Source organism: Pyrus communis, chromosome 6, assembly GCF_963583255.1.
Source record: "Pyrus communis chromosome 6, drPyrComm1.1, whole genome shotgun sequence".
Taxonomy (NCBI): Eukaryota; Viridiplantae; Streptophyta; class Magnoliopsida; order Rosales; family Rosaceae; genus Pyrus; species Pyrus communis.
Window position 1 is genome coordinate 27,608,568 of NC_084808.1, and position 20,105 is coordinate 27,628,672.

At 38.6% G+C, this 20,105-nt stretch overlaps 3 protein-coding genes across 3 annotated transcripts; all 3 read right to left on the minus strand.

Moving 5' to 3' along the window:
- Positions 1-1,521: 1,521 nt before the first annotated feature.
- LOC137737700 (large ribosomal subunit protein uL15c-like) lies at positions 1,522-3,624 on the minus strand. Its single transcript, XM_068477245.1, has 4 exons — positions 3,463-3,624; positions 3,035-3,380; positions 2,764-2,915; positions 1,522-1,908 (listed from the first exon to the last, which is right to left on the minus strand). Exons 1-4 carry the CDS (start codon positions 3,526-3,528, stop codon positions 1,687-1,689), a joined length of 786 nt encoding a protein of 261 aa, XP_068333346.1. The 5' UTR covers positions 3,529-3,624; the 3' UTR covers positions 1,522-1,686.
- Positions 3,625-6,036: 2,412 nt separating this feature from the next.
- LOC137737298 (probable RNA-dependent RNA polymerase 1) lies at positions 6,037-11,513 on the minus strand. The gene is made up of 5 exons (XM_068476739.1): positions 11,395-11,513; positions 10,535-11,083; positions 8,102-9,948; positions 7,535-7,685; positions 6,037-7,194 (listed from the first exon to the last, which is right to left on the minus strand). Exons 2-5 carry the CDS (start codon positions 11,048-11,050, stop codon positions 6,370-6,372), a joined length of 3,339 nt encoding a protein of 1,112 aa, XP_068332840.1. The 5' UTR covers positions 11,051-11,083; positions 11,395-11,513; the 3' UTR covers positions 6,037-6,369.
- Positions 11,514-15,287: 3,774 nt separating this feature from the next.
- LOC137738182 (probable RNA-dependent RNA polymerase 1) lies at positions 15,288-19,483 on the minus strand. Its single transcript, XM_068477808.1, has 4 exons — positions 18,914-19,483; positions 16,754-18,591; positions 16,457-16,607; positions 15,288-16,339 (listed from the first exon to the last, which is right to left on the minus strand). The coding sequence occupies exons 1-4, from the start codon at positions 19,415-19,417 to the stop codon at positions 15,476-15,478; spliced, it is 3,357 nt and encodes a 1,118-aa protein (XP_068333909.1). The 5' UTR covers positions 19,418-19,483; the 3' UTR covers positions 15,288-15,475.
- Between the last annotated feature and the right edge of the window lie 622 nt (positions 19,484-20,105).

The window sequence follows — 20,105 nt, forward strand, 5'->3', positions numbered from 1 at the left end:
AGTGTTGTGTCAAACTCGTTATCTTAATGAGTTTTTAACAAGTAACTTGATTCGTTATGGATCGTGTCGAGTTAACGAGTCATGCAAAAAATTATCACGTCTAACGTCTAGATATGATAAATAATATCTTATTGATTTTTTTCAGGTTATCCAGTAACGACCTGACTCGTTAATCGGTTGTGTAAGAAATTATCAGGCTTACTCATGACTTTCATTTATTTTAGGTTGGAGGCAGTTGTAGCTTGATTGGGCTTTTACATTTCTACTTTACCAGTCCACATAAGTAGTTGTAGTTGCAAAGATGTTGGGTTAGGTCATCACCAACTTTTACCCAAATTAAACCAAAACTCATAAATATTTGCAGCCATATGCAGTTTTTGTGACTGAAATGACGCATTTGGGCACGTTTCTAACGCGAAACATGAACACAGATCGATAATTTAGTAGTTAGGGGCATTGCCTTAACGTTACTTTCTGATAAAGTTGGAATTGTGAGAGTCTGGGAGGTGGAGCAATTTGACAGCTGCCTAATCATATTATGTAATAGCATTTGGACCCGCTATCAATTTCCTTGGATTTCGATCTCCGGGAAAAGAAAATTTTCATTATGACAGAAACACGGATGATGCATTACGTGTTTTTATGTAAATGGTGAGAAATTGTATTTTTTAAGTTATTAACTTTTTAATACACACATCTCAACATTTGTATAATGACACGTGATGTATCATCCATGTGCCGATCACACTGAAAAATCTCTCAGCTCCAGATATTAGAGAGAGAATTCTCCACCACTTTATTGTCCTCGTGCCATTTGGAAAAAAATTAAAATTGTTTCACGAGAAAGCACTTAATTGAAAAACACTTGCTAGATCTCTCAAAAATAACACTTGTTTTGTAACAGAAATTTTAATGTGTTTTTATAAAATTACTTCAAACAAACTCACTAATGAAAAAAATATAGGTAGAGAATTGTACGATTTTAGATATGAGGTCCACCGAACTTGACTTTTCATAAATTTTGGTATGTCTTAAAGAATCGGGTTTACATTATTTACAAGTTAATGCAATAATATAGTTTAGTACAACCCTTTTTGAGACAACATTTTGGGTTTAGGGTTTGGCGGTCCATTTCTTATCTTCCATTTCCAGATATGGCTGCGACAGAGTGGTTACTTAATCACCGGGCAACAGCCTAAAAGCCGGCTTGATCACTCCGAAAAGTAATCACCATCATTTTCCCTTAGGTCCCTCCCTGCCCTTGCCTTTTAGAGATAAAAAATCAAAATCTTTTGACAAATTAACGGAAAATTACTTGCGTCATGCCTATTTCTTATCATTCACCAAAACCGGGCATGACGTATATCATTCACCAAAAACAGGCAAATCAAGGGTGACACTGATCAATTTTATCAACGACTCACATAGATAATTTCCTAGTTAAGGATGCCAACAATTTGAACGTTTCTAAATTGAGGTGCAAAAGACCTATAGATCACTACGTTACGGCCAATTCAAGGGTTGATAAATATTACTTCTCACGTTATATGAAACAATTGCCAAAGTTAATCTGTAATCCCACAACAGGTACAATGATGATAACAGGAAAGAAGATTAACATGCCTAAAAAAATGTTACCGTGTACTACTTCACCTAGAGTCTCGTACAGGCTGATTATGAAGTCGTCTATGCAGACACAGAATCGGTTGCAGCAGCAGCAGCTCGTTTCTTGGCAAAGTATTCATCAGCACGTGCAAGGTTCTTGGCAACCGATGGCTTTACCCACTTCTTCCTACCCGGCAATACAGTGAGGTTGCAGCCAGCAGCCTCTAGTTTCTCCTTCGCCGCTGCTGAGAAGGCACGTGCCTTTATATCCAGCTTCACACTTAGCTCCCCATCACCAAGAATCTAGAAAAAAAGAGAGCAGGCAACTTTATTCTTTTGCTATGTAAAGATGTTTAACGAGCAGTGCACAGTGATAAATACCTAGGTTTTGTAACGTTCCCGTCAAGCTTAGGAATTATTGGGCCACATGAAGCTTGCAGTGGCCCTAATGCTTGTACCACATTTCTATTATTCTATAGTTTTTCCATTAAAATCTCAATGTATCATCCAGATACCTTAATCGTAAGGGACGTATTACAGCTGCTGAATAAGGTAAATAAGCCTACTTATACTCCATTTTTACAAAATTACAAAGAAAACCTAATATACTATCAATTGCATAAGTGCTGGATCATACATGTGGATTTGCCAAGCTTTGCCCAGAATGCATCGCAGTTGGGATGCTTTAACCAAAACATGAATTCTAGTAATTAGAAACCGACTAATCAAAAACTGATTCAAAATATCATCGCAGTAGGGGACTCATTAAATAAAAACAAAAGAAATTCATCGAGGCTGCAAGTTCTATACTATGATTCTCTTCCAGTTACACTATCATTAAAAACAAAAGAAACAACAATCTGAAGAAGGAATTTTCAGTTAAGAGTATCACTGTTTTGAATTTCCCAACGCTCGTTGTCTCATTTAGCAAGGCGCAGCGGCCCAACAGAGGTATAGAGGCCAGATTTACAGGGTTTAGGCATGATAAACAGGCAACATTAGTACGTTAACAAACGGAAAAGATGACTAAATACTAACACTAGGTGTAAGACTCAAGGTTTGATTTATCCATCCATACTTTAAAGTTTAAAGCAGCATATCATATTTGAGCATTCGAACATTTTACATTGTGTGGAGCAGACAATTTAAAGTATATACCTTCAAAGGGAGTTTCCGTTCTCTTCCGGATGGGTTGATCAAACCCTTGTTCTTCAAAGTTTGCAATGACACTTCTTCGCCTTCTTGAAACCCTGCGGCTTCTATGTCTTTCAAGTTAACAGGGACATACTTCGGTAGCCCCGCACTCATACCTTGTCAAGAAAACAAAACAAGATTTGAGCAATGCACGAACAAATGTCACTGAAACATTTTCACGAACACATGGCGTGCATTCGCAATCAAGAAATAAAAGATGAGATAATGTAACTACCTCCAGCAATTCCCTTAAGTTTGGGAAGTCGACGGTAAAGCGGCATCTGACCGCCTTCAAATCCAGGGCGGACGCCGGGTCCGGACCGAGACTTCTGTCCCCGCATACCGAACCCGCAGCTGTTCCCTTGCCCGGCTGCTATACCTCTTCCCTTTCTCTTGCCCTTCTTTCTGGACCCGGGCTGCGGGCCCAAATTGTCCAGCCTGAACCGCACATTGCCGACCGGAGCCCCGACTGTGGACGCCGCCGCCTTATTCAAAATCACCAGTGGTCTTCTTTCTGTAGCTCCGGTCACCTTGACGGAGGGAACGCTACACAGTTTTTGCCCCAAGTTTCTCGCATTTCCCTGTAAAGATTGAAACTATTAGCAGCTATTTAGCAAATCATATCAAATATTAGACAGAGAAAGCTCGAGAGAAAGAGAGTGCCTTGAAAGAGGAAGAAGGAAAGCTGAGAGGTGGAGCCGGAGGAAGAAAGAGCAGGGAGGTTGCCATGGATGACACAGAGCGGGAGCTAGCAGACTAGCAGCGTGTGGCAGTAACGGATAGGATAAGTTTCCTCTGCATCTTCTTCCTTCTTTTTATTGGTAAAATTGCACAAATGCCACTAGAGTTTTAAAGTTTTGTGCAATTACGGTGTGAACTAATTTTATCTGCAATGAATCCTCAAACTTCATAATGCGTTTCTGTACTCAAATTTCATAAAGGCCATTTTTAAATACGTATTCCACTCTCTTAGGGTCAAAAAGACTCACAAAAGTATTTTAGCATTTTCTATCTATCATTGTGTAATTCTTTAACATTAAGAATTGAACTCAAGACGTGCCGTAAGAAATACTCAATACCCATCATGTCACAAGCTCTTTGATGCTTATGCGTCGCAGTTTGCCGAGGACATGACAAACCTTTTGAATGTTAGGGCCAAAGAGCTTGTGCCTGGAGGAATGATGGTAATGATCTTGTCTGGAATCCCCAAAGGGAAGATTAGGATTCTCTCCCCTTATTTTTTTCATCCCCTTTCATCTCTTACTCTTACATTCTCTTCTTTTGTCTTTCTTTTGCTATAAAAAATTAATATAAAATGTTGACGTGACTTAACTGTGACTGTGACTGTTCAAATAGGAGGGAAGGAAAGGGGAAGGAAAAAAAGAGGAGAAAGAATCCTAATCCCCAAAGGGATGCCTCATTCTGAAATCCTAGCGGGAATGTTGTAAGAAAAATTAATGAAAATGTTTAAAAACTTTGAGTTTTAACGATAAGAACAAAATAAAGGGTAAAATAAATAGTACCATGATTGACTTTTTAATGTAAAAATGTAGTTTTTCGTTAAAATAAACCGTACCAATAGTTTTTTGTTAAAATTCCCTTATTTATAAGCTCCTATAATTTACATTGAAAATATTAAAATAACTTTGGTGTGTGTTAGAGGATATCACAAATAGACAAAAACAATGAAAGTAGAATTTCAAATGCCAGGCCTCTAAAAAGTGAAGAGAGGCCAGTAAGTGTTTTTACTGGAAAATATACGTTGATATAACTTTTTACAAATCTTTATGTAAAGAAAAAATTCACTAATTGAAATGTCCGTTTATTGTTTATTTAGTGTTCTCTAATAAAAAAAAAGTTTTTATTTTTAATATTTGAAGCATAACCATAGATTTTCCTTCTCTAATTTTTTTTTCTCAAAGAGGTGTTTTAGAAAATAAAATAATTGTTGACCCACAAACATAATAATTAAAAAGAACAACATAATTATATACAGTTAAAACAGAGATGACCAGAAAAGAACAATTGCATAAATTCATGTTGGAATATGTTGCGTTTCCTTTTCTTCCAAAGGGAATAATTGAAGAAGGTGAAGTGGATTCCTTCAACTTGCCATATTATGCAGCCTCGTTAGAGAGAATGGAGTCGTCAAACCCAGCAGCATGGCTGAAAGGTCGTCCAGTTGACATACCAACTTTGGTGAAACATGTAAGGGCTGCAGTGGAGGGGATGTTTGCCAGACACTTCGGAAGTGAGGTCATCGATGAAATGTTCGGAAGAGTGACCGATAAACTTCTAGACATTTCCGACCTCGTAAACTCACGACGCGACGAGAAAAGTCAGTCGGTTGCTGTTCTCAAACGCAAATGATTCTGACTAAATCTGGAATATTATTGCTTCATCATCTTATTCAAGAAAATAAAAGGGAGCAAAAGGAGAGAGATTTGGAATTCATCACCAAACGTAAGTGCTAGTGTGTACTTGATAAAGCCTTATCCCAATTATCATCAAGATACTTTTATTTATTTATTTTCCTTTTATCGGTATACATAAATCATCATTACAACAACAAATTCTTACTCCGCTAAATTCTGTAATCCAAGAATTTCAAATTAACTGTCATTATAGAATTTTCTATTTATTAATCGTCACTAAAATTCAAATCAACTCTTTAGGAAAAAAAAAAATTAAAATTGAGCATAGCCACATGATCAACAGTAATAGCTCCATTGTGACATCGTGATCTAATTCTATAGTTGGTGCTGGGGTATAATCCATCTGTTGGATTTGTCTCAGAGGAATCAATTCTTGATCCAACAGACAAAGTCGATATCTCCATCAAGATCACTTCCTGAACATTATTCATTTGGATGAGTTTAATCATGGAACCCAAATGCAGAACCATTTTTTACATGTGAGCTAACACTGAGAGTTTAATATGTTTAGTTTCCTCCAATATCTGTACCTAAATAAAGTAGCAAGGGTAGTGAAAAATTGCATGTCTTATGCAATATACTATGTGTTAAAGTTTTCCCATAATTTGATTGATATACATTTAGACATAATGCAATTTTTCATATCATCCTTTAAGACTCCTTTATAGAAATTCGATGAGAAAAAAGAAGGTTGAAATAATATTTAATACTTATTTTTAATGTTGTATGAGAAATGTGTGACTGTTTTAGGTAGACGACGTATAAAAAATTATGATTTTGCCGTTGAAATGCTTTGGGATGGGATATTTTATAAATTACTTCATAAAGCATCAATTTACAAAGCATTTCATAAATTGCAGGAGACTTTCCATAAAATATCAATTTACAAAGCAATTCATACATTGCAAGAAACTTGAAACTCAAATAATTACAAACATTTATCCTTACATATGATATCTTATGCTATCGCATACTTGCATCTCAATAAACGTTCTATCCAGAAACAAGAAACCAAAGATCAATCCATTATTATATTATACAATAAGCAAAATGCACTCAATTTTTACCATCAGCACAAGCAATTTACGAGCTTACCCCATCACCAAGAAACAAACATAAAAAACTTCCAACTTTCTCAACTCAAATGCAACCCATCCCAGAATTGGCGTCCTAGAGATGACATGTGTATACTTGCTTTATCCTTTTTGATGAGGACGAGCTTGTCATAAACGCACCATGGAAAGCTGATGAAATGGTCACGATTCAGCCCCTCGTTGTATGTACCAAAATAATCAGGATGATATGTGACATGGTACCAGGCTGAAGCTTTGGCATATACATCATCAGCTCCGGAATCTAAACCAGTTCCCTTCTCATTGAACCACGCCCTAGCTTCCTTCCTCAACGATCTCACAGCCGCCCTTACAGAATCTGCATCCCGCCTCTTAGTGAAAGATTTTGACATGCTCATAACACTCCCACTAAGTATTTCAGCCTCTGTCTTGATCCCATAATACTCCATCAGATTTCCCAACTTGTAATCATAATTGCCCTTGTAATAGATAGCATCTTCAATGTAATCCTCGAAGCCATCAACTTCCATGTCAGGGTCATATGACCGCTTCGCCACTCGACGAGTGAAGGATGTGATAGAGCCTTCATGAGGCGCAATGTCCTTCACCTCACGAAAAAGAGCTCCAATTACATTGGACGACTGATAGGTGGGTTTGTCAAGCTTTTCCATGAAATCTGGATATTCCTTGGCATATAGCTGTGGAGGTATTACAGCCGGCACACCAGTTTTTGGAAAGTCAACGGCAATTGAAAATAGTTTTGCAAGCTCTATACATTCTTCGCTCATTGCTTTTAAGGGATCTTTGTCTGCAAACACAGTGTGGGCATTGGCAATTATGCCCATGCTATCATTGACCATGTAGTTCACAAAATATTCTTCAACTTCCTGCACCAAAAGAAAATGAAGATCAAGTATGCTGGGTTTTGTTTCTTACGAAAACTGCCTTGTATGGCATGAGACAAAAGAAAAGGAAAGTGAATCGAAGCGTTAGAATCACTCAAGTGCAAATACATCAAAATAAATTAAAATTAAGTTTCCCTTTCAAGCAAACATCAAAGTCAAACAAAACAGAAGAACATCAAAGCTATCATCAAAACATTTTTTCCATTTGTGGGTCAAGAGAAACGATCAAATTCAATACTCGAAAAACACCACTAGAAATTAGCAAAGGCAGGTAGCCCCCCGTGCGATGCCGCTTAGTAGGTTTCTTATTGAAGAGTTTTACCTCAATTGTGACATCATGATCCAATTCTATAGTTGGTGCTGGGGTATAATCCATGGGTTTGATTTGCTTCCGAGGAATTAGTTCTTTGTCCCAACAAACATAGTAGATATCTCCATCAAGATCACTTCCTGAACATTCATTTGGATGAGGCCTAACAATATAAACAATATTTCAATCATTAAGTAATGTTTATCAGAAAGTTTTTGTACTCGACTATGCAGAAAAACCAAGGAAAAGTAGAACTTTGTAAGTAACTTAAGAATTTCTAAGAAATAGCATCTACAGATGAAACCAAGTCCAAATTTTGAAAAAAATGTTTGTACAAATAAAATGCAAAGCCGTACTGGTTTATCTCCAGCAGAAAAGGTATCCGCAGAAATTGCATTCCATGGACTCAAGTACATAACGGTTATATGCATGTTAACTGGAAGATGTGATGATATTTATTTTTTCAATCGAAATCAGTGTTCTTGATTTTTACATTATATAATCTACTGCAAACACATAGACACAGAATGGATATTTTGGACTAAATTCACGACCTCGTGATGCATTACACATTCTTACCTTGGTCCTTTTTGTGGAAAAACAACACAATCAACCATATGGTACAACTCTGGCACATCCACAGCCTTTAAAACACGTACATCGCCAGGATGCAAACAAGGGTTCTTCGCAACAACTACCTCCCCCTCAATAAAGAATCGCTGGTTTGATGCACTTACAGTATGCCTGTTACCAGAGAATTGCACAAACACCTCACCATATTCCAATTTTCTGGTTTCATCTAGACATCCCATCATTGCTCGTCCATCTGGAATAAAGATCCTTGTTTTCGTCCGCAACTCTAGCAACTTTGATGCCCGAAATGTTTGCAGCATCATTGAAATGAATGGTTCAACATCAGGTTTATAACCACATTTAAGCAATTCCTTCAAGCAGTTGGTAGTCTCCCCTGGAGACATCAAATCCAGAGCCTCTTGTGCTTTAAGCGGGTCAGTCAATATAGCATTCAATTGTTGTACAGCTGCCCTTTGTTTTTTCATGAAAACATGATCTGGAACCCCAAGGGTAGAGAAAAGAGTTATCAACTGGCGGTTCAGAAAACAAGGTTGAATCTTGCTACATGCTAAAACATCTAACTTTGTGTTTTCTGATTTATACTTGGACATGCTCGTCCTCAATGATAATTTCATTGATGAAGTTGGATCAATGGCCACGACACCTTTGTACCCACCATATCGAATCTGAAAGGCAGATGGAGTCCCATTAAAGCCACATTTTGAGGCCACCTTCTTAGCAAAACTGGCAGATATTTTCCCAATCCCATCGGAGAAGACGTATTTATTGTTTTTTACATCGGGAATAACTTCCATTTCATGTTTTCTAACATTTAAAGTTTCAGTGGACGAACCAAAGGATTGACCCAATCTGGCAGCATATTTTGCCACATTTTTTATACGACGAAAATCCCCCATCCACTCTCTTATATCAGCTGCAGTAAGTCCCTGTCTTGAAGCAAACATCCACATAGAATTCTCTCGCAATTGACTTGATGAGAATGCGAGAAACTCGAATTTCTTTGCACCAATTACCATGCCGTTTCTGAGAATAAAAAGAATCCGCTTGTAGATGTCAGTTTTCCCATCCTCATAGGCAGCAGAAGTACGTGGAAGCAAATCAGCAGAATAAACTCGATCCATCTCCTCGTCAACAAAGGAAACACGAATGAAGTTATCAATATCATCTGGATAATTGCGTAGTACACGATTTGAGACATTGACCTCAGGACCAAAAGAAAATACACGACATGGTGTAATTTGGACCCTGCGTACATATACCAACCCAGAATCTAAGGATATGACTGATGACTGTGGACGTCTCTTTGACGTGAGGTACTTCATGTACTGCTCATTAAGCCACTCTGAAGGTTTATAGCAGGTCTCTTTCAAATTATATAATTTATCTAGGGCATACTCTATACATGCACGATCAATTCTGCGCGGATCAACCATCTTATAAAATTTAACATCAAGTCTTGGCCCTGGAAGACACCCAAGCTGAAGCAGAGAATGTACTTTAAACAAGATATCATATGGCACATTGACACCTCGAGGAGGAACAACCATGGGACCCAGACTCGGGTTGCAAGAATAAGGGGGACCAACCTCCAAGACAAGGTTACCTTCAATCTTTTCATACCCAGGAAAGTTTTCTCGAAAATCTGGAAGTTTGAGACCACGAGGAAGCTCCAAGCTTAATGCAAAAGACTGCCCAATAGCACGTGATGGAGTGAAATCAGTTGTCCGGACCCACTGGTCATCACAGTCCATGAAATAGTTCAGACTACGATCTTCATATGCTTGTCCTGAAGAGCGTATGACCTTCTTAGAAATCCGAGGTGCTCCGTACATCTGATCATTGGAGACAAATTCATCAAACTTTTCAAGATTACTAATTTATAAAAGAGAAAGTATAATTTTTCGCCAACCGCAGTAGCAAGCATGAAATGATTCAAATATATGGCAATGAGGACCAAAACATGCTTGACAACAGTGAAACGAATCTGTAATGTCATCCTTTAAGTGATAAAGGGGTTATTTTTAATTTATATCACAACAACCTTGTACGATGTTAATAAAAATATTTCATTCATATATATATATTCTCAAATATGCCGAATTTTATACACTTCCCTCAACACCTCAAATTGTAGAAACTACAAATTTTTAAATTCCATCAAACGAAGAAAATTGATTTTCGCTCAAATCCAGACAAGGATTACCATGTTAACCCTTAAAGTGAACGAACCTCAATTCTCTAGATTGGTGATTTGACGCTCACCAATTTGCTAGAAATAGGAAAACAGAAAAAGGTCACATATATTTACAAGCAAATGCACCATGTAAATGATATAAAATTATTCAATCGTAAACAGAACAAGGATTAGGAGAAGAAAATCATTTGAATTTAACTGCTGATTAAAAATAGGTGAGGAACCTGAATCAGAAGATGCTTAGCAGCACGACCGCGTGGACGGTGCAACTCAATCTGCCAGATGTTTTCATAGGAAAGTTCGAGCATATACTCCAGAGCTTCATATTTCAGACGACAAACTAGTTTCTGCAATCCAATCCCAAAATCCACTGAAACATTGTTCATATTCCAGAAACTAAATAGCTTATTTGTTGCGATCTTGCAGCCAAAATCCAGCTTTATGATTTCAAAGGTATGCAAAGAGACTCTTGGGTTTGGTACAATATCATGAGCCACCTCCCAAGATTTCAGATAGGAAGCGCCATAGTACAAGTTTTCAGCTTTGGCCATGTAGTGAATAAGTTCAGCATTTGTGGTTGTGTCAAACTGAACAATAGCATAATATCTTCTCCCATCTTTGGCTTTTCTTAACCTCACAGCATAGACAGATCCGCCTCCTGTTTCGTTCTCCAGCAATCGCACAACTGCTTCTGCAGTCACACCGGAAGGGAATCCATACAACCTTATCGTCCTACTCATCTCTTATCATGTGAATTTATTCACTGCATTACGCTGCCAAACAATCCCATATGAGTAAAATGTACCAGCAAGGTTATATTGACTTCCGAAATTATGCGCTCATAAAATGACTAAAAGCGTATTTGAAAAAAATGTTTTGGGCTTATAAAAGCACTTAAACTGCTTCCTACAATAAATTTAAGTGTTCTTTCGTGATTTATTTGCATTTTTATTAAAGATTGGTTCCAGAAATATTTTTTCGCAAAAAACGCTTTCAGCTATTTTAAAAGTAGTTCCAAACGAATCATAAGAACCAGAAAGTCTGGATGAATCCAAGAAAAGTTAAGCGAAGAACAAATATGAACCTCATAACCCAAAGCTGTAGAAATATCAAGAACAGAGCTTCAAGGTCATTAATGGTGACTAAGTATTTAAGGAAGACGAAGAGAGAGAGAGAAAGGGATATAGAGTGAGAGAGAATTTCTGATATATTTCTTAACAACTTTAATACAAGCATATTATCTTATTTTATACTGCCTAATCTATTGACACATGGCGGTATCTTGACGCTTATCATCCTTACAAAAGCCACCCAAAAGCAAAACATGTAACAACCTAACAAGTATATCCAAGCGGAAGAGAAAGCACAAGAGAGAGAGACTTACCCTCTAATACAGAAAGTTTGGAATTTAGAATGAAATTTTTGGAATGTTAATAACAATTCTCAATATCCTTAAAAAATATTATGATGATGACGTGTGCAACTAACGTTGGAGTTACCTATGCCATTGGCCATTGCCACGAAGGAACCTGCAGGACCAGGATCCTCTGCATTTTTTATAGGTGTAATACCATGCAAGCGTCTTAATATCCACCGTTCAGAAAAATCCAAAGGTTAACATCCGTCGATTTTATCCAATGGTGGCGTGAAAACGCTTATCAAATAAGAATCAATTTCACTTTTAGTGTTTAATTTTGCTTTTTCGGTGAATAATGTAGTTCACAAGGGACCGGTCTCAACGTGATGATTCTTGTCGTCTTGTGCATACCATTTTCTATGTTTTGGAGTGGTGGATTGACTCCATGAAGACGACAGAAAATGAACTTCCTCAGCAAGCATGAACTATAACACAATCGTATCCTATTGGATAGTGCTAGCCGCACACTCGTTTTTATTTTCTCACAAATTTTTCAAATTTTGATCGTCGGATCGAATGAATTGAAAAATATTAATAGTAAAAAATTAACAAGAATAACTCCTAAGTATTAATTAGGGTGCTCGTATTGCAACTGCGTGACCTAGAGCGATTACCAGGGGGAGAGAACCTCCGTTGTGTTTGTGAGGAAAACTGGATGTGGGTGTCGTCACCATAGAAGTAGTATTATTGATATTGTTATGCGAGGGCTGCTTGTGTTGGCCTGAGATGGGAAAACTTGAGTGTTCGATTTTAAAGAGTGACAAGATCAACGAAGAGCCTAAAAATGTACTCAGCAATCTCCTTTGACTCGTATTCAGCAAATGCGTAACCTTTAGGTCGTTCAGTTTCTTTGTCCCAAGGAATGTGCATGTCTACCACCCTCCTTGCCTGAATTAATTTATCGTAAAAAGCTCTATCGCTCACTCGCTCCTCCAAATTACTTATTTAAATGCAGAACCTGGATTTTGACTTGGCGGTGGTGGACATGAGAGCATTTTCAGTGTGGGAAGGCCCCCATGCAACTGCCTATTAAATCCCCTCCAATGAATAATAACCGCATTTAATGAAGAGTAATTATCTTTTGCATCTCTATCCCTAAATTGAATAGTCATGGCAATAGACAATAAAATATTAATATTTTTTATTTTATAAAATAATAAAAAATAATTTTATTTGTAATTTCGGATAGGATTTTTAATCGGTCTCGTTGCGCTAGGTGTTACTAAATAAGAAACTACAAGTATTTGTAAAAATATAAAATTGTGGTGTAAGGTGGAAGATAATGATAAGAAATTTATAGAAAAAATAAATCAAATTTTTTTAATTTAAAAAAAAAATTCAAAAAATTTATTAATTTTTACATTTTTATTTACATTTTTTTTATTAATTTTATAACGTGGCTGACGTCAGCCTTGCATCAGTGCCTTCAAGTGCTTAGGCCGTTGATTCGTACCTCCCCTTTCACGCAGGCCTCCCTCGAGCCCAATTGCCCGCATGGGCATAAGAAAGGGAGGGAGGCAATTGGATTGAAATGGTCCCCGGTCCACCAAGCAATGGGCACCGCTAGACTTGCTTTGATCACTGAACCCTAGCTAACTCAAACCGACAAAGTATTCTATTAGGAAACTACATCTTTTTTTCCTCTTTAGAGCAATTCCACAGTGTCTAAGGCCCCATAGGGCTATCCACTATGCTATCCACCTAGTGAACAGTAACTGCTTGCCTTTTGCATCTCCACCCCTACACTACATAGCCCTAGCAATAAACAATAAAATATTTTTTTTTAAAATAATACAAAATAATTTTATTTATAATTTTGGATAAGATTTTTAATCGGTCTCGTTGTACCACTTTCTATTAAAAAAATTAATTAATTAAATATTAAAAAAGACAAAAAACCAAAATAAAACACCCACACCCAGATTTTCAACCCGTGTCTTCCCCCCCCCCCCCAACGCACCCAAACCCTCCTCGCCTCTCTTCCTCCATCTTCACCATCCCACCCACCTCAGCCTCCATCAACGATCCCGATCTTCCCTGCTCCCTAACCAAACTCTCTCTCTACCAAAAACAAATCTCAAATCGTGCGATCTGGGCGTGCCAGTGGAAGGAGAGGGTTCGCGAATGCATGGGGGCGAAGGTGGTGTGGGGTGCGGCGGCAACTGCGACTGAGGAAGGATTGGATCTCTGCCATTTGCCTATGGGTGTTCATCAGCCTCGGCGATGAACTCCGACGAAAACTGTTGAGTTCGAAACCTGCTGGGTTTTACAATTTTTTTAATTTTTTTAATTTTACTTTTTTTTTATTAATATTTTATATTTTTATTAATTTTATATTGTGGTTTACATCGTTGTGACGTTAGCCCACTTGACGTTGCCTTCGAGCTCTTGGGTTGGCAACTCGTGCCAGGCCTTTCCCTTGGGCTCGCTCGGGCTCTATCGCGAGCACACGCTAGACCAAGTCCCTCGGGCTATCTGGCCCTGTTCCAACGCCAGTCCATTGGGCAATAACCCAAGGTGGAACTGCTCTTAATGGTAAATAAAAATTAGGGGTGTGCTATCCACACACCCTATTTTACTTCTCACACACCCCTTGATAATTTATATTCGTTGATCTTCTTCAATTCATTCGATCCGACAGCTGAAAATTAAAAAAATATGTGAGAAGTAAAATGAGGTGTGTGAATATCATATCCCTAAAAATTACTAGTTAGTTGAGAATCAACTCTACTTTTCTTTTACCCTTTACATTATGTATTTTTGGCTAACATTTAGTCTTGGGGAACCACAGGGAGTGGGGGGCGGTGGATACTTTTTCTTTTTGGCCTACGTTGAAGTGATAGATTGACTCGGTGAGGTGACCTCAAAAAAAAAGACGACATGCTGAACTTCCCCGGCAAGGACTTCCAAGGAGCAATTCTGTGTGCAGCTCCCCACTAGACGAGCATTATTGATGCGTTCTAATACAATAATAATAATTACCTATCATGGCTGTGTCCAGCATGAAATATCTGACTTACACATGGCGAAAAATACTGTTATACAATAGTGCTAACTGAAACTATAGATGCATTGTTGAAGTATATAAGCGCAAGACATGTATATTTTGTAAGTAAAGTGGTATTCTAAACTAGTTTAATCAATAGAGATGGTGACCGGACTTGGGTTCAAAAATGGATTCACTGTTGCAACACAAACGAGCCAGATTCCTTTTTGAACCAAATGGGCCAATCCTCGGCCGGAATCTTTCCATGTATTTGCCGTCAAAATCTAGCTCCAATCTACCGAAGCACGAATAGCCTAAAATCGCAAGAGCATGCAACGCTTAACTGAAGATTTATACTCTCAGCATGTGTCCGCATGACAGGAACTCGTATACATGTGGCAGTTAACTCGACATCATTGTTACCCTGAGGAAATGGACAGCGATTAAATGATCCATATTAACATCTGCAAACTTACATTACTTCAACCCGAAACCGAAAAAAGATCTGCAGGAGTTGAGCACTTGAAAATTTTCGAGAGTTAAATGAATTCGACTCAGCAAAAAGGAAGCTTACAACGTTTACACGATTGTGAATAACAAACGTAGATGAAAATTTAGAAATGCTGATGAATGTAATTTTACAATCAGTCAGAAAGTAACTAAAATAAACCGAGGCAAATGACAAGGGAATTAGCACCCTTGATAGCCGTACTTACATGAACTTTAACAGCTTAAACAAACATAACAAATTACAAATCATAATCACAGCGGAAAACACATGCTTCGGAATTTGTCAAGCATGACGCCGCTTTGATCGGACATATGAAAAGAATTCCTCAGACTTGTTTTCTCCCTCTTGATCTGGATGAGCTTGTCAAAAACACACCACGGAAAGCTGAGGAAATGATCCCTTTCCATTCCCTTGTTGCAGCGACCCCAGTAACGAGGATGATATGTAACGTAGTACCAAGCTGACGCTTTTGTTGCGGATACATCATCGACATCGGTGCTGGAATCTGACTGATTCGCATGAAACCAGGTCCTAGCTTCCTTTTTAAGTGACCTCAGAGCGTGATTAATGGTCTCCAAGTCCCTTCTCTTATTGAAAAATTTCGACACACTGGTGATGTTCCCAGCTAGTATATCTGCTTCAGTTTTGATGCCGTAGTAATCCATCAGGTTTCCCAGCTTGTAGTCATACTCCCTTTTGCAGTTGATGGCATCATCGATGTAAGCTTCGAATCCGTCTACCTCCATGTCAGGATCATAGAACTTCCTAGCCACTTCCACGGTGAAGGATTTAATTGAGCTTGAATGTGAATGTGATCCAAGCTCAACATTTTTCACCTGTCGGAAAAGCTTCCCAATCACACGTCTGGACTCATACGTAGGTTTCTCAACCTTTTCCATGAAATCCGGATATTCTTTGGCACGCAGACTACGCGGCACTTCCACTACCACGCCAGTTTTTGGAGAGTCGACAGCATAGGAACAGAGCTTGGCGAGCTCTATACATTGAGCACTCATGGCCTTCTGTGGTTCTGTGTCTGCAAAGACAGCATGTGCATTTGAAATGATCCCCAACATGTCGTTCACTATGTAGTTTGTAAACGACTCTGCAACTTCCTGCAACAAACAGCATAGAACACCAAATGTTGAATGAATAGGGCAGAAACACGACTGTAGAATATGTTTTGAAGTAACGATAAGCGGCTACATTGTACTTAATAAATTGAGTAATACCTCCATTGTAACGTCATGATCCAATTCAATAGTTGGTGCTGGGGTATAATTCATCGGTCGAACTTTCCAAGGTGGAATTAGATCTGAGTCCCAACTAACAAAGTAAAAATCTCCATCTAAATCTCCTCCTGAGCATTCATCAGGATGTGGTCTAATTCAGCGAGAAAAAAATAATGTGAGTACGTACACAATTGAAGGCAACAAATTATTGTAAGACAGAGTAACGCTAATATGCAGATGCAATCCAAAACGAATTTGAAATTTCATCAGCTACAAGATTTGAGAAAGTTGACATACCTCTTTCCTTTTTGCGGGAAAACTACACAATCCACCATGTGGTGCAATGCCGGCATGTCCACAGCTGTGAGAACACGAACATCTCCCGGGTGTAAACATGGGTTTCTAGCAACTACAACATTCCCGTCCACAACAAACTTCTCTTCGCTCGAAGTAGTGTTGCTGTGAGCACTGCCAGTGGAAATCACGCGGTGAGAGCATTGCACAAATACCTGACCATATTCCAACGTTCCAGTTTCATCCAGACATCCCATCATTGATCTTCCACTCGAAACAAATATCCTTGTTTTTGTCCGCAGTTCCATGAGCTTGGATGCGCAGAATGCTTGTAGCGTCAATGACAGAAATGGTTCTGCATCCGGCTTGTAACCACACGAAAGCATTTCCTTCAAAACGTCTGTGACCTCCCCTTGAAATATCGTTTCGAGTGCTTCTTTTGCTCTTGATGGGTCAGTTAAAACGCCTTCCAGTTGATTCAAAGCCTGCGTTTGCTTCCTCTGAAAGACATGATCCGGGACTCTAAGGGTGGACAGAAGGGTGATCAGTTGACGATTGAGGAAACAAGGCTGGTACGTGCTCCATTTGAGAACATCAAGTGCTGTGTTGTTGGATTGGTACTTGCACATGCTCTCCCTCAGTGCCAAGTTCTTTGCCAATGTCGGATCTACTGCCACGACACCTTTATAGCCACCTCTACGAATTTGAAAAGCTGATGGAGTAGAACTTCTCCCGCACTTTCTTGCCACCCTTTCAGCAAATTCAGCAGATATCTTCCCAATTCCATCAGAGAAACAATATTTGACTCCACGCCTTTCGATTTTAACATCAGGAATGAGTTCGATTTCATCCCTATCAACATTAAAAGTCTCCCTGGAAGAGCTGAAAGCCTGGCCCAACCTAGCACCATACTTCGCCACATTTCTGATGTCTCTAAAGTCCCCCATCCTATTTCTAATGTCTTGTGCGCTGAGCTCACTTCTTGACGCAAACATCCACACTGAATGCTCGCGTAACTGACTTGATGAAAAGGCAAGAAACTCAAATTTCTTGTCACCAATGACAATGCCATTTCTTAGAGTAGAAAATATCCTTTCATAAACTCTCGTCCTCCTTTCCTCTTCTGCAGAAGTGTTACTTGTGCGCGGACGCGAACATAAATCTTTCGAATGTATCTTACCCAAGTCCTCATCCACGAAAGAAACACGAAGAAAATTATCAATATCTTGAGGATATTTTCGTAGAACACGGTTGGAAAGATTTACCTCCGGACCACAAAAATAAACTTTAGATGGTGTGACTTGAAGCCTGTGCACATACACCATTCCATCATCTAAAGAGATAGCAGGTGTTTCAGGAATTCGCGTGCACGACTTGTAATCTCTGTACTGCTCACAAAGCCAACTCACGGGATCATAGCAGCACGCTTTCAAGCGAAATAATTTGTCCAGGGCACACTCTATGTAGTCAATTCTTATTGTGCTAGGATCAACTAGCTTATAAAAAGTGACATCAAGTGCTTGCCCTGGAACACGTCCGTGCTGAACCAAGGAATTGATCTTGAACAGGATTTTATACGGCAAGTTAATGCCTTCGGGTGGACTGACAATAGGAACAAGATCTGAATTACAGGAGAAAGGGTTACCTATCTCCAAAGCGAAGTGTCCTTCAGTTTCTTGGTAATGAAGAAAATTATCACGTAGATTTGGAAGCACAGAACCATATGGAAGTTCCAAACATACAGCAGAAGATTGGCCAATGCAGCACGATGGAGTGAAGTCAACTTCTCGAACCCAGTCATTGTCAGATGTTTGCTTAAATATCCGAGGGGTGCCAAGTAACTAGCAAGAGAAAGAAGAAAGGTAGAGAAAAAATGTTAGTCATTTCCTCTGAGAGTCACACATTACACAGTAAATTATGCTATTTATAATAAAGATGACATATTGTATCATGATATTCAACGTGGGATCAGAAGTTACAATGAATCTTTTATGCAGGGTGAATTAAACTTTTGTATTAAACAACTTATAAACTTTGATCACTAACTGAAGTTAGAAGTTACAATCGTACATTTCATAGCAAATTGTAAAGTAATGGTTCACAAATTTCAGCTATATCATTGTACTAAAGAGAGGGAAAATTGAGAAAATGTGACTGACAAACCTGGATTAGAAGATACTTCCTAAGCTGATCACGCGCGATATGGAGCTCCATCTGGCTAATACTTTCCGTGAAGACCTCAAGCTTGTATACAGCAGAATCATAAGAGAACGAGAAGTAGATATTCTTAAATTCTGACCCAAACTTGACTTGAACATCCGGTGCTGTCCAAAGAACAGAAAACTGCTCCTCGGAAACCAGGCATCCGAAGTGCAGCTTTACACGTCCCATGCTGTGTTCAAAGTTATCAACCTTCCATTTCCTAGCTTTCAGGTAAGAGTCCCCGTACCACAAGCGACGATCATCAGCTAATGGGATTATTATTTCGGCAGATTCTGCATGTGTGAATTTAACTATGGCGGATGATCTTGATTTTCCATCATTTGGGGGACGAACCTTCACGTCAGAGACAGTTCCTTCTCCAGTGTATTCCTCCAGAAACGCCTTCACTGCTTCCGGTGATTCGACAGAGGAAAATCCATACAACTGAATTGTAGTCTTAACCATGTTGATACTATTGATGGCAGCTGCTGTTTCACAAGTACAAATTGAAATTAAAAACTATGAACTCTTTGCAATATCCCTATGCATAAAATACTTGGAAATACAATAAAATGATTGCTAATGCTGCAAATGAGAAAAGAATAACGATATTTACACGCACAAAATGACTAACTTGCTAACACAACCTAGTAAAAAGTTTCGGTTTTTGTATGTCTAAATAGAATTATCGACAAGAAAAAGGTTGGTACCTTGAATTTGAAATATGTATGAGCACTGAGATTATTACCCACAAAATTAACGCTGCTGTATTGTGAGGAGCAAAGCCAATGAAGCTCACCTTTGTATATATATAGGTCCATCATATGCACTGTAACTAACTTGTAGTTGCAGTTGTAGCAGAATAAACGAAGAAACCTTGTCACCCCAGTTATCCAAGGTACGCTTTCCCCCCTGTCTTCCTGTTAGGCGCCAAATATGTAGAATAACGAGTGTCATGATCTCCTGTTTCGCAGCGACAGCAAATCCTCATATTGTGAAGCTTACACATGGTGACACGTAGCAAGATCATGATGGATGGTTTTATTATTGTCATTTGTATAGTATTTCAATATTAGCGAGTGAGTGAAATAGTTAGTTATTAGAATGAAAGAAATCGATGGGGATCGCACTCACACCAAAAAGTATAGGCATA

Coding starts and splice junctions, on each gene's coding strand:
- LOC137737700 (XM_068477245.1), bottom strand. CDS start 3,528: ATGGCAACCTCCCTGCTCTTTCTTCCTCCGGCTCCACCTCTCAGCTTT. Junction 3,381..3,462: donor TTCCTTCTTCCTCTTTCAAG/GCACTCTCTTTC, acceptor CAATCTTTACAG/GGAAATGCGAGAAACTTGGG. Junction 1,909..2,763: donor AACGGAAACTCCCTTTGAAG/GTATATACTTTA, acceptor CTTTTTTTCTAG/ATTCTTGGTGATGGGGAGCT.
- LOC137738182 (XM_068477808.1), bottom strand. CDS start 19,417: ATGGTTAAGACTACAATTCAGTTGTATGGATTTTCCTCTGTCGAATCA. Junction 18,592..18,913: donor GGAAGTATCTTCTAATCCAG/GTTTGTCAGTCA, acceptor TTCTCTTGCTAG/TTACTTGGCACCCCTCGGAT. Junction 16,340..16,456: donor ATCATGACGTTACAATGGAG/GTATTACTCAAT, acceptor TGTTTGTTGCAG/GAAGTTGCAGAGTCGTTTAC.
- LOC137737298 (XM_068476739.1), bottom strand. CDS start 11,050: ATGAGTAGGACGATAAGGTTGTATGGATTCCCTTCCGGTGTGACTGCA. Junction 9,949..10,534: donor CTAAGCATCTTCTGATTCAG/GTTCCTCACCTA, acceptor TCCAATGATCAG/ATGTACGGAGCACCTCGGAT. Junction 7,195..7,534: donor ATCATGATGTCACAATTGAG/GTAAAACTCTTC, acceptor CTTTTGGTGCAG/GAAGTTGAAGAATATTTTGT.